The sequence below is a fragment of the Cervus elaphus genome, chromosome 18 (assembly GCF_910594005.1).
Source record: "Cervus elaphus chromosome 18, mCerEla1.1, whole genome shotgun sequence".
Taxonomy (NCBI): domain Eukaryota; kingdom Metazoa; phylum Chordata; class Mammalia; order Artiodactyla; family Cervidae; genus Cervus; species Cervus elaphus.
In genome coordinates this window covers 56,968,756-56,983,554 of record NC_057832.1, presented here as the reverse complement: position 1 = coordinate 56,983,554, position 14,799 = coordinate 56,968,756, and the positions used below count along the sequence as shown (strand labels likewise).

The 14,799-nt window shown below is 38.5% G+C and overlaps 1 protein-coding gene across 1 annotated transcript in view; it reads left to right on the top strand.

Moving 5' to 3' along the window:
- COG5 (component of oligomeric golgi complex 5) overlaps window positions 1-14,799 on the top strand; it is a 269,120-nt gene continuing 254,321 nt past the window's right edge. The window contains exons 1-3 of the mRNA XM_043871704.1: window positions 1-138; window positions 6,703-6,842; window positions 9,693-9,750. Coding sequence (XP_043727639.1) covers window positions 45-138; window positions 6,703-6,842; window positions 9,693-9,750 — 292 coding nt within the window. The 5' untranslated portion in view covers window positions 1-44. The remainder of the gene's footprint in view (window positions 139-6,702; window positions 6,843-9,692; window positions 9,751-14,799) is intronic.

Here is a 14,799-nt window from a genome sequence, read left to right as displayed (position 1 = left end):
GCGGGGCGCGCCGCTGTGACGGCATCACTCCCGCACCAGCCAACATGGAAGGTGGCGACGGCAGCGTCTCTATGCTTGGCCGTGGGGCTCCGGGGTCCGGAGCGGCTGCAGCCACTGTCCGGGAGCTCCTGCAGGACGGTAAGGGGGGCCGGGCTGTGGTCAGGCCATGGGGCTTGGGAGCTGTCTGCTCCGCACTTGGGCCTGGGTGGTGGATTCAACCCGTCGCTTTGCAGAAAGTTTTCCGTTCTCGACGTGACCACTCCCCTCCGCCCGGCCCACTGGCATCTGGGTGCCGGCCTTGCCGACGTGTTTCCCCAGGGACTTGCTGGCCGGTTTCTTTCCGGTTGCCCTGGGGACACCTGATTTTGGAGGCTCCTCATTTCAGCTCTACCCTTCACGCTCCTGGGGCTTTGCTGATGTCCCGTTTCCGCACCCGGTGACCTTCTGCTGCCGCAGTTCTTGACCAAAGGGTGAAGCGTTTAACCCCATGAAAAGTGTAAGAACTAGGACAGATGACAAGCGCTTAGTGAAGGGGGGCTCTTTTTATGTAGATTTGGAAACATCCGCCCCTTTGACGAATTCTTGGACAGCACCGGTGGCCCCGTTTACAGCTCGCTTGTTTTGTTACTAGTGGTTTATCCACAACATACGTGGGGGAGGGTTCGGAGCATTCATTCAAGCTGGGATTAACCATATGTATTGAATATGGCAGTCAAGTTTACTTATAGTTTTGGACAAATTCTAGGAATAAGAAAAGTTAGACATACTACATTTGAGAAGCGCACACAATTGTCTTAGTGACGTTAACATGCTCCAAATCTGTTTTCTTTCAGAATAAAGTTCAAATTTCTAAAGACCCTTCTCATCTGTTCTTAATTTCCTTCCCAAATCAACATCACATTCTACCGTGTATAAAAATAATTTGTGTACTTAGTCTTTTCTACTGCATTGTAAAACCCCTTTTTATATTCTGCAGTTACCTATGGTAGGTGCAGAGTGTTTTTAAAAACTGAACAACACACTGAGAAGCATATGTACACATTTGTAGAACAAAATAGATTATAAATGAATGAAATAAACTTCTAAATTGCTGTTTTCTGTGTTGTATGTTTTATTATTGCCCTTAGTTTCTTGCCTTCTGATTATAATTTACATACTTTTGTCAAGATTTACTAACGATGTCATTTTCTGAACTAGATCATGTTCTCCAGGATCTCTGGCTAATGCATCTTTGTATCTTCATTTAAATTCAGTTTTACGAAGTCTTGGCTCCTGTTACATATACAATTTCCACTCTTAAGTAGCTTACGATTTTGGTAGGGGAAATAGTCCTATAAAGTTATAAAGTTAGACACTTTAATATAGCATTGTAATGGTAGCAGTAGAATTGTATATGAAGTAAAACATGAATCCAAAAGTGGATGATAACTGTTGGTGATTAGAGAATGTCAAAAAAGACTAGTTAGAGTTGGTTTTGAAGTATAAATAGAACTTCTCCAGGTGAAGTGCACAGAGGTAGTACATGCCACACATAGGTATTGATATAGGTTTCACTCCAGGAATTGTAATCAGTTTTTGGAGGGTACATAATCCTCAGTTCTGCTTTCTATATTTTCCTATTTAGTTCTCTTTCTCATCTTCAACAGTAATTATTTAAATCCTCTTTACTTTTTTCAAGCCATTCCCTTTGAGTTCAACAAATAGTTTTCAAATTCCCTAAAAGAGAATCTGATACAAGCTTCCTCAGTTTCTTGCCGTTAAATCTGTGAACCAGCCTGAACCTGTCGCCATCCTTTCTTCTATTTCATGGTATTTTTAATTACAAAAGAAGTGTACTGCTTCCTAAAGACAATCCCTCCTCTTGGTGTTCTGGATTTTCTTCCTGCCTCCTCCAGGACCAGTTACTCTCATTCTGGGCCAGTTGAGATTGCTCTGCTTCGTGGATGTATCAGATGGACAGTTTTGGTCCTTATCTTACTTGATCTCATGAAAGGTTTTGACTTTTGGAATACTTTTACTCATGTGGCTTGTTAGTTGCATGGTTTTTGTTTGTTTGTTTGTTTTGTTTTTAAATTTCCTTATTCTTTAAGCGCTCTTTTTCAGCTTTCTTTAGATCCTTGTTGTCCTCATTGTGTCCCAATTCAGTGATTCACTCCACTCTTCCCCCCATAACATTCCTAAGGAAGTAAATATTCCCTTCAATGATAGTGATTCACTGTGTCAGGGATCTGCCAATTATGGAGGTTAGGATTGATAGGGTTGGTGAGTAGATGCATAGTTTGAAATTTTGTGAGTTTTTGATGTGATGCCTGTAACAATGAGAAAACTATAAAAGAGAAGCATTAGGGATATTCTGTCCTCCGATTGCGAAACCAGTGATTAGTATCCAGCCTTCACTATGTTTGATCTTTGTAATATCTTTGACACTACTGGCCACTTACTTTCTTTAAACTGTCCATTTTGATTTTTGCCATTCTCTCCTGTTTTTCTTTCTCTCTGAACATTTAATTTCTTTGCTTTCACTTTTTATCTTTTTTTTAGTTCTCCCACTTTGTTGCTCCCAACCCGTCTCCCTCCACCCTCGTGCACACATGCTCAGTCATGCAACCCCAGGGACTGCAGCCCGCCAGGCTCCTCTGTCCATGGACTTTCCCAGGCAAGAATGCTGGAGTGGGTTGCCTTTTCCTTCTCCATCTTTTTTTTATCTTTACCCCCAAATTTTGGTGTTTCCCTGCTTCTGAATTGTCCCCATTTTTTTGTGCATTCTAAAGTGGCTTCCTAAATCATCTGGTCTTTTTTTTCATCGTTTGACTATTAATATCTTTGTACACAAATGTACACATAGATGGTCCTTACCTGTCTTCTGAGCTATAGAACCACTGTTTACTGCACATTTCTCTCTTGATAGTGAACAAGCACTACTAATTCTACATACAGAAAATCTACATATGGTACACGCTGCTATATTTAAAATGGGTAACCAACAAGGACTTATTGTATAGCATATGGAACTCTCAATGTTATGTGGCAGCCTGGATGGGAAGGGGGCTTGGGGGAGACTGGATACATATATATGTGTGGCTGAGTCCCTTTGCTGTTCACCTGAAACGCACAACATTGTTAATCGGCTATACCCCAGTACAAAATAAAAAGTTGCTAAAAAGGCCCGTGTATGAACAGATAGTATAGATCCTGCACATGAAAAAGTGAAATCAATATTTTTTCACCCCTTTCCTCTAACCCTTTGCTCTAATAGTCTCTGTTATCATTAATTGTATGTGGTAAGTTAGGTGTGTGTTTGTTCTCCTATAGCTTATGAGTTCTCTGGAGGCAGGGGTACATTCATGTTCATCCTTATTCGAAGATTACATGTCTGTTAATCAAGAAACTTGGAAATCATCTTTTAATTCTTGGTCTACCTAATCACCCATTTTCAGCTTGTGTCTAAGTCCTGTACATTGTAGTGTCTGAATGTTTGTCACATTTGTCACGTCCTTGGCATTCTTAGTGCCACTGTGTTTGGTCTCCATCCTGTCACTTGGGCTGGTAACATAGCACCTGTGGCTCTATTCAGTGAGTATGCTGGTAAACCAGCTTTCTGGGAAAATAGCAAAATCCCTGCTTTTGTATTATATACCAGTTTTCATGGTATAAATACGCTTAGCATGGTCAGTTTGAAGATACCTACATGAGATGTCAGCTGGCTCACACAATTCCTGAAAGTTTAGCAGTTGGCTCTCAGGAGTCAGTCTGAGCCAGCCCCAGTACACCACTGCGTGGCTAATCCCTTTTCAGTCATCCTCCATCCTGCTGCCAGAAACTGTTCTACAACACAAGGCTCACAGCACTCTTTCTTGGCTGTAAAACTTAAATGGGGTATAGTCTGAACATTTTGCTTGTTTTACCAGCCTCTTTTCAAACTGCACCCAGCCTTCCTTTGGAACCTCAAATCCTGCCGTTCTTTACCCTTTCTGTCAATATCCATTGTGATCTAGACATACTGAAGTCAGTATTATCCTTATTCCTCAGAATATACCATTGTATTTGCTGCCTCTAAACCTTTGCTTTTGAAATAGCCTTCTCTACTTGTCTGCCTGGCGGGATCCTTATTCTGAGAATTGCTTGGCAAACTCTAAGGAAATGGGATTCTCAGGATTAAGGCCAAGGTAGCAGTTTCTTTCTTTCACTCCACTTCGAGAGTAGTTAAGAATGCATCTCTGCTTTTAGCAGAATGATACTTGTAGCTGATGTATAGATTAATTCATTCAGCCAGTATTGAACACCTGTGTGTCAGGCATTGTTCAGGCTCTGTGGGTGTGGTAGTACAGAAAACAAAGACTTTGCCTTTGAGGAGCATATATTATAGTGAATATAGACAATTTGAAGTTTTTGTAAAAGTACTCTGTATTATAGCTAGTTTTATAATCTCTTGTCAAGGCAGTCTTACCTATATCTACCATATGGCTAGGAGATAATCCTTTTTACCTACATTGACTTCACTTCTGTATATCTATTTTTAATTCATAATTCCATTTTTTCTTTCACACATTTGTGGATTTCTATACATAAAGTTATCTTAACAGCTGTATTCAGCTAAACAGGATATATCTTAACAGCTATATCCTTTTTTCTTTCTTTTAAGGGCCTACGTTCAACATGATTTCTGCTTCCTTTTACTTATTTCACTCAAATCCAAAATTTCAATAATACCTGTGAGTTTGTATGTGCCTACTTCTTTTAAAATTTCAGATTCACTTTATTGTAACAGTATTTGTGCATCGATCTGGAGATACTGGAGACTGTAATTTTCAGATACAGTCAATTTTCTTATTGTTATTGACCTTGTTTTCTTGTGTTAAAAACTGTTGCTAGTATTTTTTTTTCAATCTTTTCTCAATATTTTCTTTTAATTTACTGATAAAACTAGCTTTTTTGTTGTTTGCTAATCATGTCCAACTCTTTGTGACCCCATGGACTGCAGTATGCCAGGCTTCCCTGTCTTTCACTGTTTCACAGTTTGCTCAAACTCATGTCCTTTGAGTCAGTGGTACTCTCCAATTATATCCTCTGCTGCCCTCTTCTCCTCCTGCCCTCAATCTTTCCTAGTATCAGGGTCTTTTCCAATGAATTGGCTCTTTCCATCAGGTGGTCAAAGTACTGAAGCTTCAGCATCACTCCTTCCAATGAATAATCAGGGTTGATTTCCTTTAGGATTTACTGATTTGGTCTCCTTGCTGTCCAAGGGATTCTCAAGAGTCTTTTCCAGCATCACAATTTGAAGGCATTGATTCTTTGGTGCTCCTGAAAACTAACTTTGAGGAGTATGCATAGTGGTCCAGAGGTGGGCTCTGGAGCTAGACTGCCTTGGGTTCAAACAATGAAATGGTAAAAGTTTCATGCCTTGTCTCTGCCCATCTCTTCACCCATGAAATGGGGAGAATGATATTTCCAACAGGGTTGTGTGCATATAGAATAAATTAGTATGAGTTCCAACAGGTCTGTGTGCATATTGGATGAGTTAGTATGTATAAAGTGCTTAGGTCAGTACGTGATGTGTAGGAATATTCTTAGTAAATATTGCCACTCTTCTGCTATTGCCACCACCTCTTCCTTCTTCTTTACAACAGAAAGCCTTTTTGTTAGTTTTTGGTGTATAGAAAGATCTCAAAATATGTTAACTGTGGTTGCAATTGTTATGTTGTTTCATTTCTGTGGTTTTGTTGTTTTTCATTCGCTAAGTCGTGTCTCACTCTTTGTGACCTCATTAACTGCAGCACACCAGATTTCCTGGTCCTTCACTGTCTCCCAGAGTTTGCTCAAACTCATGTCCTTAGAGTCAGTGATGCCATCCAAACATCTCATTCTCTGTCGTCCTCTTCTCCTGTCCTCAATCTTTCCTAGTATCAGGGTCTTTTCCAATGAATGGACTCTTTCCATCAGGTGGCCAAAGTATTGGAGCTTCAGCATCAGTCCTTCCAATGAATATTCAGGGTTGATTTCCTTTAGGATTGACTGATTTGGTCTCTTTGTTGTCCAAGGGACTCTCAAGAGTCTTCTCCAGCATCACAGTTTGCAAGCATCAATTCTTTGGCATGCAACCTTCTTTATGGTCTAACTGTTATTTTTGTACATGACTACTGGAAAAACCATTGCTTTGACTATATGGACCTTTGTCAGCAAAGTTATGTCTCTGCTTTTTAATATGCTGTATAGGTTTGTCATAGCTTTTCTTCCAAGGAGCAAGCAAGCATCTTTTAATTTCATGGCTGCAGTCACCGTCTGTAATGATTTTGGAGCCCAAGAAAATAAAATCTGCCATTTGTTTCCATTTTTTCCCCATCCATTTGCCATGAAGTGATGGGACCAGATGCCATGATCTTTGGTTGAATGTTGGGTTTTTAAGCCAGCTTTTTCACTCTCTTCTTTCATTTTTATCTAGAAGCTCTTTAATTCCTCTTCGCTTTCCACCATTAGAGTAGTATCATCTGCATATCTGAGGTTGTTCATATTTCTCCCAGTAGTCTTGATTCTACTTGTGATTCATCCAGCCCTGCATTTTGCATGGTATACTCTGCATATGTTAAGTAAGCAGAGTGACAATATACAACCTTGAAGAATTCCTTTCCCAATTTTAGACCAGTCTGTTGTTCCATCTGTGGTTTGGTGCAATGTGATTAATAATTTTTTTTATGTTTTCCCCAGAGTGTTATAGTGATTTTTTAAATGAAGACTTTGATGTAAAGACTTATACTTCTCAATCTATTCATCAAGCTGTAATTGCTGAACAACTAGCAAAACTTGCCCAAGGAATCAGTCAGTTGGATAAAGAACTACACTTACAGGTAATTCCAATCTTCTGGAGCATACAGTTTATCCCAGAGTGATTATATATCATTTTATAATCCTTTTATTATTTAATCTAAATGCATATTTATATGAACAAATTATATTTTCCCAAGTGTGTGTGTGTGTGTGTGTGTGTGTGTATATATATATAAATTCTTGGCTGCACCACACAGCATGTGGTATCTTAGTTCCCCAACCAGTTCGATGTGGATTGAACTCACATGTCCTGCCTTGGAAACATGGGGTCTTAATCCCTGGACCACCAGGAAAGTCCCTCCAAGTACATTTTTTAAAAGTTTTCTGGAAGCTACTTTTTGTCAGTTGAAAAATGGATATCCCATCTCTCCAAAACCTTTTATTCATACTTTGTTTTCATCATCTCATGTGATATGGAGGGAATATAAGTTGGCAAAAAAATAGGGCTTTCCTGGTGGCTCAGACGGTAAAGAATCCACCTGCAATGCAGGAGACCCAGGTTCGATCCCTGGGTCAGGAAGATCCCTTGGAGAAGGAAATGCAGCCCATTCCAGTGTTTTTGCCTGGCAAATTGAATGGATAGAGGAGCCTGACTGGCTACAGTTCTTGGGTTCGCAAAGAGTTGGACACAGCTGAGTAGCTAACATTTGATAAAGATAATAGAAAATGGAATTTTGGAAGCAGAATAGTGTGAATAAGGAAAACTGTTCCCATCAGGAGTTCATACTTCATGAGCACAAAATGTAACATTTGATGAAATTTAGATGGTTGATAAATTTGTGGTGGATAGGACACAAAAGGGGAGTTAGGAGATAGGTCTGAGTCTCAGTTGTGCTGTTACCTTTCATATTATATAATACCTTTTAGTCTTGCCTTTTTTTTTCTGAGTAGGTACGTAAACATTTAAATTAATGTACAGTTGCATGAATAAATGTGTATTTACCAGGAAACCTAGATCTGGTATAGCATGAGACATGTTCCCTTAAACTTTTTTGTGTCTTGCTTTATCAGTTAAAAGAGCTACTTGTTTAGGACTGGGATGACTTCTAAGGTCAATTTAACTATAAAATTCTGATTATATAGTTAGAAATCAATTATTTATAGTCAGTTTTAATAGTCTGGTTTGCTGTAGTCTGTGGGAATAGAAAAATGAACGTATTTCCTTGCTCTCTAAGCATTCACAGACCAGTGGCAGATACAGACAGAAATAATGACAGGCAAGTGATGCCTGTTTTAGATAGAGTAGTACACATTGTTTATGGGGGCAGGGGAAAATGCTTTTTAATTCTGCCTGTGTTTCTTGGGGTAGCTTTTTGCAGAAGCTACCTGAAATTCTTTCTATCTTTTTGTGGTTGGCATTTTCCTTATCCTTTGCATGTAGTAACTTCTCTAAAGGAATCAGTAAAAACTAGAGGGCAAGTTATACTTAACAGCAGTTTTGGATGTGGGATTGAGAAAAATCTCAGTCCTGGTATGAGATCTGAACCTGCTATAATTGTTTTTCTGCAGAAGCAAAATTGGAATAATGCTGACCGAACTCATAAATAAAATATAATCAAAATAATTTAAAATATCAGTGAGATGATTTAAATTACAAAAGATGTACAGACATAAGTATCAGTCAGGACTTTAGTACAAGAAACAGAAATCACTCTAGGTATTTAAAGCAGGAAGATACTTAATACAGAGGATTGGATGGACAGCTAATAGACAGGGTGGAAGGATCTACCATGGATGCAGCCCAGGGGCCTGCAAGCACCTGCTGTTAACTCCCATGTCCCTGCTGAAGTTCAGCTTCTGGGTGCTTGAACTCTGGTAACTGGACTCTGGAATGATGAATAGGGCTATCTCGGCTGTCTCTAAAGCCTCAGGTCTCTGGCTCTGGCTTACTAGCTGAAACAGTAACGGGAAAATAGCTTTCCTCTTCTGTCTTCTAAATCTCTTGAAAATTCATCCAGTTGATTGCAGCGGAGACTATAACAGTGTAGTTTTAGGTTTTTCAAACTTTCTGCAGCATCACAAGGGAAAAAGAATAGAGAATTAGAAGAAAATCATTGTGTTAGGATGGATGCATTAATCACCATGTCAGTGGACTGGGGAAAATTGAGAAGTCTTCTAGGTAAGAGACATAGGAGACCAAAAGTAACAGTTATGTGATAGAGGAAATTGCTAGAATGACAGTGACATCTGGCACTGGACAGAGTGGAGGATTTAGGCTTCCAGTGAATGAATCTTTGCCATTAAGGAGCTTCAGTTTATAGATTAGACATGAAACTTCTTATGCATTGTAATAAAGGCTTCCTGGATTATTCTAAAGATTTGCTTGATATCTTGATGTTTCTAGGATTCTCTTGCATGTAGCCTTTAATTCCTAACTTTTTTTTTGACATAGCATTGAAAGAGGGTTTGCTGTGACATGGGGAAGCTGGAAACAGAGAGATGTTCAGGGAGGTACTGATTCTGTTTTATCTTTGCAAATTAGGATGTGGTTGTGATGATGCTGATTAAGTTCAAGAGCTAAAAGAACCTGCTGTTTGAAAACACTCTTTAAAAGGAAAACATGTATTAATTAGTGTGGCGAGAATTGGCAGGTTTTTGTTTTTCAGTTTTGGCACATCTTCCTTCTGCACATCCTACTAGGAAAACATGGGGCTAATGAAAAGACTTCTTTGGCACCATGTCGAGCTTTAAGCATGTTTATGTTCCTGCCAATCAGACATCTCAAACACACCTTTTTTACTTGTACTTTTTTCCTTTGTATTAGCATTTTCCCCCCTTTCCACATAGAGAGAGACCTTCAGTTCTACATTGTGGTTACAAATTAAAATACCTAATACTTACAGTGCTGATGATTCATTCTTGATTTTCAGGTCGTTGCAAGACATGAAGATTTATTGGCACAAGCAACTGGAATTGAGTCTTTGGAAGGTATGTTTCCATTAACTGTTATACTATTTAGAGCTCACCTAGGGCTTGGTAACTTTTCTTGTGAAGGATCTGAAAGTAAATAATTTGAGACTTTGCAGGCCATATTGTCTCTGTTACAACTTGTAAACTCTGCTGTTACAGAGTGAAACCAACTGAGTAATATGTAAATGAATGTGTGTGGCTGTGTTCCAACAAAACTTTAGTAAAACTTTGAGGTTTTATTGGCATGTGTGTCTGACTTTTTGTGACCCTGTGTACTGTAGCTTGTAAGGCTGCTCTGTCCATAGGATTCTCCAGGCAAGAATACTAGAGTGGGTTGCCATGCCCTCCTCCAGGGCATCTTCCTAACCCAGCGATTGAACCTGTCTCTTACGTCTCCTGCACTGGCAAGCAGGTTCTCTGACCTTTGAGCTAAATTCTCTGGATTTAAATCATTGCTTAGCCTCCTACTAGATGTGTGAGTTTGGACAAGTTACTTTCTGTGCCTGTTTTATCCATAAAGGAGTGTTCATACGTACTAATATGGTGCTAATTTGAGTTAACAAAATGCTTAGAACAATTCCTAGTGCATATTTAGTGCTTTTATAACTGAGTTAATGAAAACAAGCAGAGAATTCCAGTGGTTAGAGATTAGGACTTTGCAGTTTCACTGCTGAGGGTGCAGGTTCAACCCCTGGTCAGGGAACTAAGATTCGGCAAGTCACATTGTGGGGCTGAAACCACTGCCCCCCCATCCCCCCAAACAAAGTCAGCTCCACCAAAGTAGTGGAAATAGGCTTCAGTTCTTTCATTATGTTCGACTTCTTTGAAATGCTTTTCAAAAATGAAAGTATAGTAGAATAATGCATTGGATTTTTATTGTGAATTCTTCTGTTTTTGTTTGACTACTTTTTTTTTTTGTGAGGTTGTTTGACTACTTCTTTTATGAATTTTTCATTCTGTTAAACTACATCTCATAAATATGAAATGCTAATACTGTATTTTCCATCACCACTTGTGTTGTGATTACATTATTAATCACTGCACATCAAAAGAAAGCTAAATGATTTTTCTCTTTGTTGGTTGAATTCTTGAGGAAGAAGGATATTGCCTTTTGTGAGGCAATATTCTTTAATGCTTCTCCAGTATTTCTTACACACACTCATAGGTATTATTCTCAGCATGTACACTGTTTCTAACGCATCCTGATGAAGAACATAGTATTTTAAAAATAATAGTTTGTGTGTTACTTGAATATTTAGGATAGATACTAGACTATGGGAAAATTAAGAGGCTCTAGGTACTGACTTACTATTGGAAATTAATTTTTTTAATCTCATAGTATTTTATAAGTTTCTGGAAGCAAGAAACAATACCTTGTTTTTAATGGTAATTTTTGTAAATAAATGATAAATGATTTTTTTCTTTATAAAAACTATAGGGATGTTGTGGTAGTATGTTGATTTTGAGTGTAAATATGTGTAGATAAATCATCACAACAAAAATACTTCTTACTGTGGTTTTCGTATATATGCTTAGTTCTTTTTATTTTTTTTAATTGGCTGCATCATGCAGCTTGTGCGATCTTAGTTCCCCAATCAGGGATTGAACCCTGGGCTACGGCAGTGAAAGTGCTGAATTCTAATTGTCATGGGCTGTGCATGGATTGGAAGATAATTTTCAGACATGAGGCAAAATGAGAGAATAGAATTTATTACAGTGGGAGACACTTAGAACAGCAGGCCAGCTCAAGGGTGAGCTGATGGCTTTTGTGTGCTAGTAACCAATTTTATAGCCTCACGACCAAGTTCTTACTGGGGGCATTAGGTGATTGTTTAGGGTGCTATAGGGAGGTTTGCAGAGTTGGACATGACTGAGCACAGCACAGGGTGGGTATTTTTTTTAATCTAACATGGGGTCAGGGAACTGGAGCTGGCTGGTTTAGATGGGTGGAGGCTCTTGACAACAATTGCTGTGGGGCTCGGTCAGTTCCGGAGATGACCTTGGTACAAGGCTCCACATTTGTGACCTTGGTCAAAGGCTTTACACCAGTGACTTTGGTATAGAGCTCCACATTAACCACTGGACTGCCAGGTAATTCCCTATATGTGTTAAGTTCCGTAGTGTGCTGATTTTCCCTGAATGCTTTTCAGTGATTGCAACATTTAAAATATGCTATTTGTCTGAGTTAGAATGATTATCCGTTAGATGAGAGTATACAGTACAAAGGCTGACTTCTGTAAATTCCTATGATAATCTAAAAGTATTCTCCAGATTATTTGAACATAAGAAGTCAAGGTATGAATCAGTATATATTTTAGCATGATGTGTATTTCTAAGCATATTAAAATTTTTGAGATGTGTGTTATGTATTTGAAAAAGAGTATTGTCCCAGCTATTTACTTCATCTGCTTTTTCTCCTATGTATTTAAAATTTTGTGCTATATTCATTTGGAGGTATACTTATTTAGCCTATTTTATTAAAATTTACATTCTCGTAGAAACTAACAATGTGGTTGAGCAACTACACTCCAATAAAATTAATTAAAAAAGAAAACATTCAGTAAAATCTACTGTGCTTTATCTCCTAAAATGAAATAAAATTTACTCTCTCTGTTCTATTCATTTATTCACTTAAATTTTAATTGAGAATTTGCTAGATTCCAGGCACGTGTAACCTTATAAAAAATCCCTGTCGCTATGGAGGTATGTTTAATTGTGCATGAATGTGTGCCTGTCATTCGCTTAGTTGTCTCCAACTCTTGTGACCCCTCAGACTGTAGCCCGCCAGGCTCCTCTGTCCTTGGGACTTTCCCTGCAAGAATACTGGAGCAGGTTGCCATTTCCTCCTCCAGGGGATCTTCCTGACCCAGGGGTTGAACCCACATCTCCTGCATTGGGAGGAGGCTTCTTTACAACTGAGCCACCCAGGAATCCCAATTAAGCCTATTTAATTAAAAAGAGATCACTTAATTTATTAATTTATTTGCTTACTCAGTAATTGAGAAATTGTTAGATACCAGGCACCTGTGAACAAAAGCCAAAGTCACTGTTCATGTTATATTTATGTTCTAGGTAGGAAATTAGACCCAAAAAATACGTTAGTAGGAAACTTCAGGTATTTGTAAGTTCTAAAAGAAAATAAAATAAACGATGAGACAGAAGGGGAGTCCCTTACTAGCTCGGATGAGCAGGGGATGTCTCTTTGAGAAGATGACATTTGAGCTGAGATCTGAGTGATGAGAAAGAGCTACCACATGACTCTCTGGGGAGAAGAGTGTGGTAAGCTGAGGGACCAACAAATGGAATTAGTGTGGCATGTTTGAAGGAAAGAAGGAAAAGTCTAGTACGATTAAGAGTTTAGTGAATGAGGCAAAGAAATTGTAGATGAGGTTCTTGGAAAGGAATTTTGATTTTCATTCTAAATGCAATGGTAAGCCATTGGAGGATTTTAATTAGAGATATGTGATTAATGCTCTAAAATTTTTTTTTTTTCTTGGTAGTGGTTTTTGCCATATATTGACATGAATCAGCCATGGATTTGCATGTGTTCCCCATCCTGATCCCCGCTCCCACCTCCCTCCCCATCTAGTGGTTCTATAGGAAGGCAAGAGTAGACTCTGGGGTTCCCATTTAAAAGTTATTAGAGTAATAATAGTTGATGGTGCCTTGAATTAGAGTGGTGGACATAAAGAGAGAGAAGTGGATGGTATAAGATGGGAATAGAGTTGATAGGATTTGTTGATGGGAAATTAAAGGTCTGAGGGAAAAAAACTCACCAAGAGTGATTCCTAAAATTTTAGTCTGAAAAATTGGATAGATGATGGTATAAGTAACTTGAGATGAGTTAGACTGGAGAGGATCATGACTTTGGTTGGGGCAGATGTTATCTTGGGTGTCTTAAATTTGTCATGAGAAAATTCTGAACTAAAGAGTTGTGGTGTGTATATGTGTGTGTATAGTTAGGCAGATATAAAGAAAATATGGATACATGTACATATGTGTATATCTCAAATCAGTATTTTATTGAATAGATTGAGATTTCATTCAGACCCTGTGTTTTAAATACTAAGAGAGACTCTGGATGGAGAAGAGAAGAGGACTGACGATCCCCTCTGGGAGTACTCCAGCATTTAGAGATCTAATGGAGAAGGAGTAGGAGCAACTATTGTGATCCGAAGGAACCCAGGGGGTGTAATGATTTGGAAGGCTAGAGTAAAACATGTTTTAGGGAGGGAGTGGTTCAACGTGAAATGAATTTTTGAGAGTTTGAACAGGATTAAGACAGAATTGATAATAGAAATTGGCACCTTGGAGATTTCTGGTGATCTTGACAAGGTCTGTTTTACTGGAATATGTGTGAAAGCTCTCACGAGTGGGTTGTGGGGAGAAAACATGTAAGGAAGTAGTGATAACTAGGAAGGCCAGTACAGTTTTGGAGATTTCAGGTCAGTGAACCATAAAGCCAGCAGAAAAGCATAATCTCTGGGTCCAGAAAGGATTCTATTGAACTGAGCCAAATTAAAACATATTTGTATGCTGATAGGAATGTTAATTAACCTTAAAATTACCTCATCTAATATGTGACAACATTCTATACTTAAATTTATTTATAGAATGCTGTGTTTTAAAACTATAGCTATGTCAGTTGAATATAGAAACTGAGTTTTAAATAATGGAGTTCAAAATAATTAGATCTGTAATAGTGGAAAACCCATTTTTAGGTATATAAATAGTCAAATTTAAGATCTGTCTTCCTGAAAATAGTTCTACAATTTTATAAATGGTTCTTCATCATGTTGTGTAAACAGAGAGTAAAGGCAATAATATACTTGCTCTTCGTATATATTATTTCTCTATCATTGGTGATCAGAGAGAGTATACCAGGAGCAGAGTACGTCACCCAAATTGTTCAGGGCCTTGGAGATCAAGCTGTGGACTTTAGCTTTAACCTAGGAATGAAGGGGAGACTGTGGATAGATTTTAGCAAATGAGTGTTAAGATATAATTTACACTTCTAAAGATCACTCAGGCATTTTTTTGTGTGTGATTATAGTACAGTGCACATTA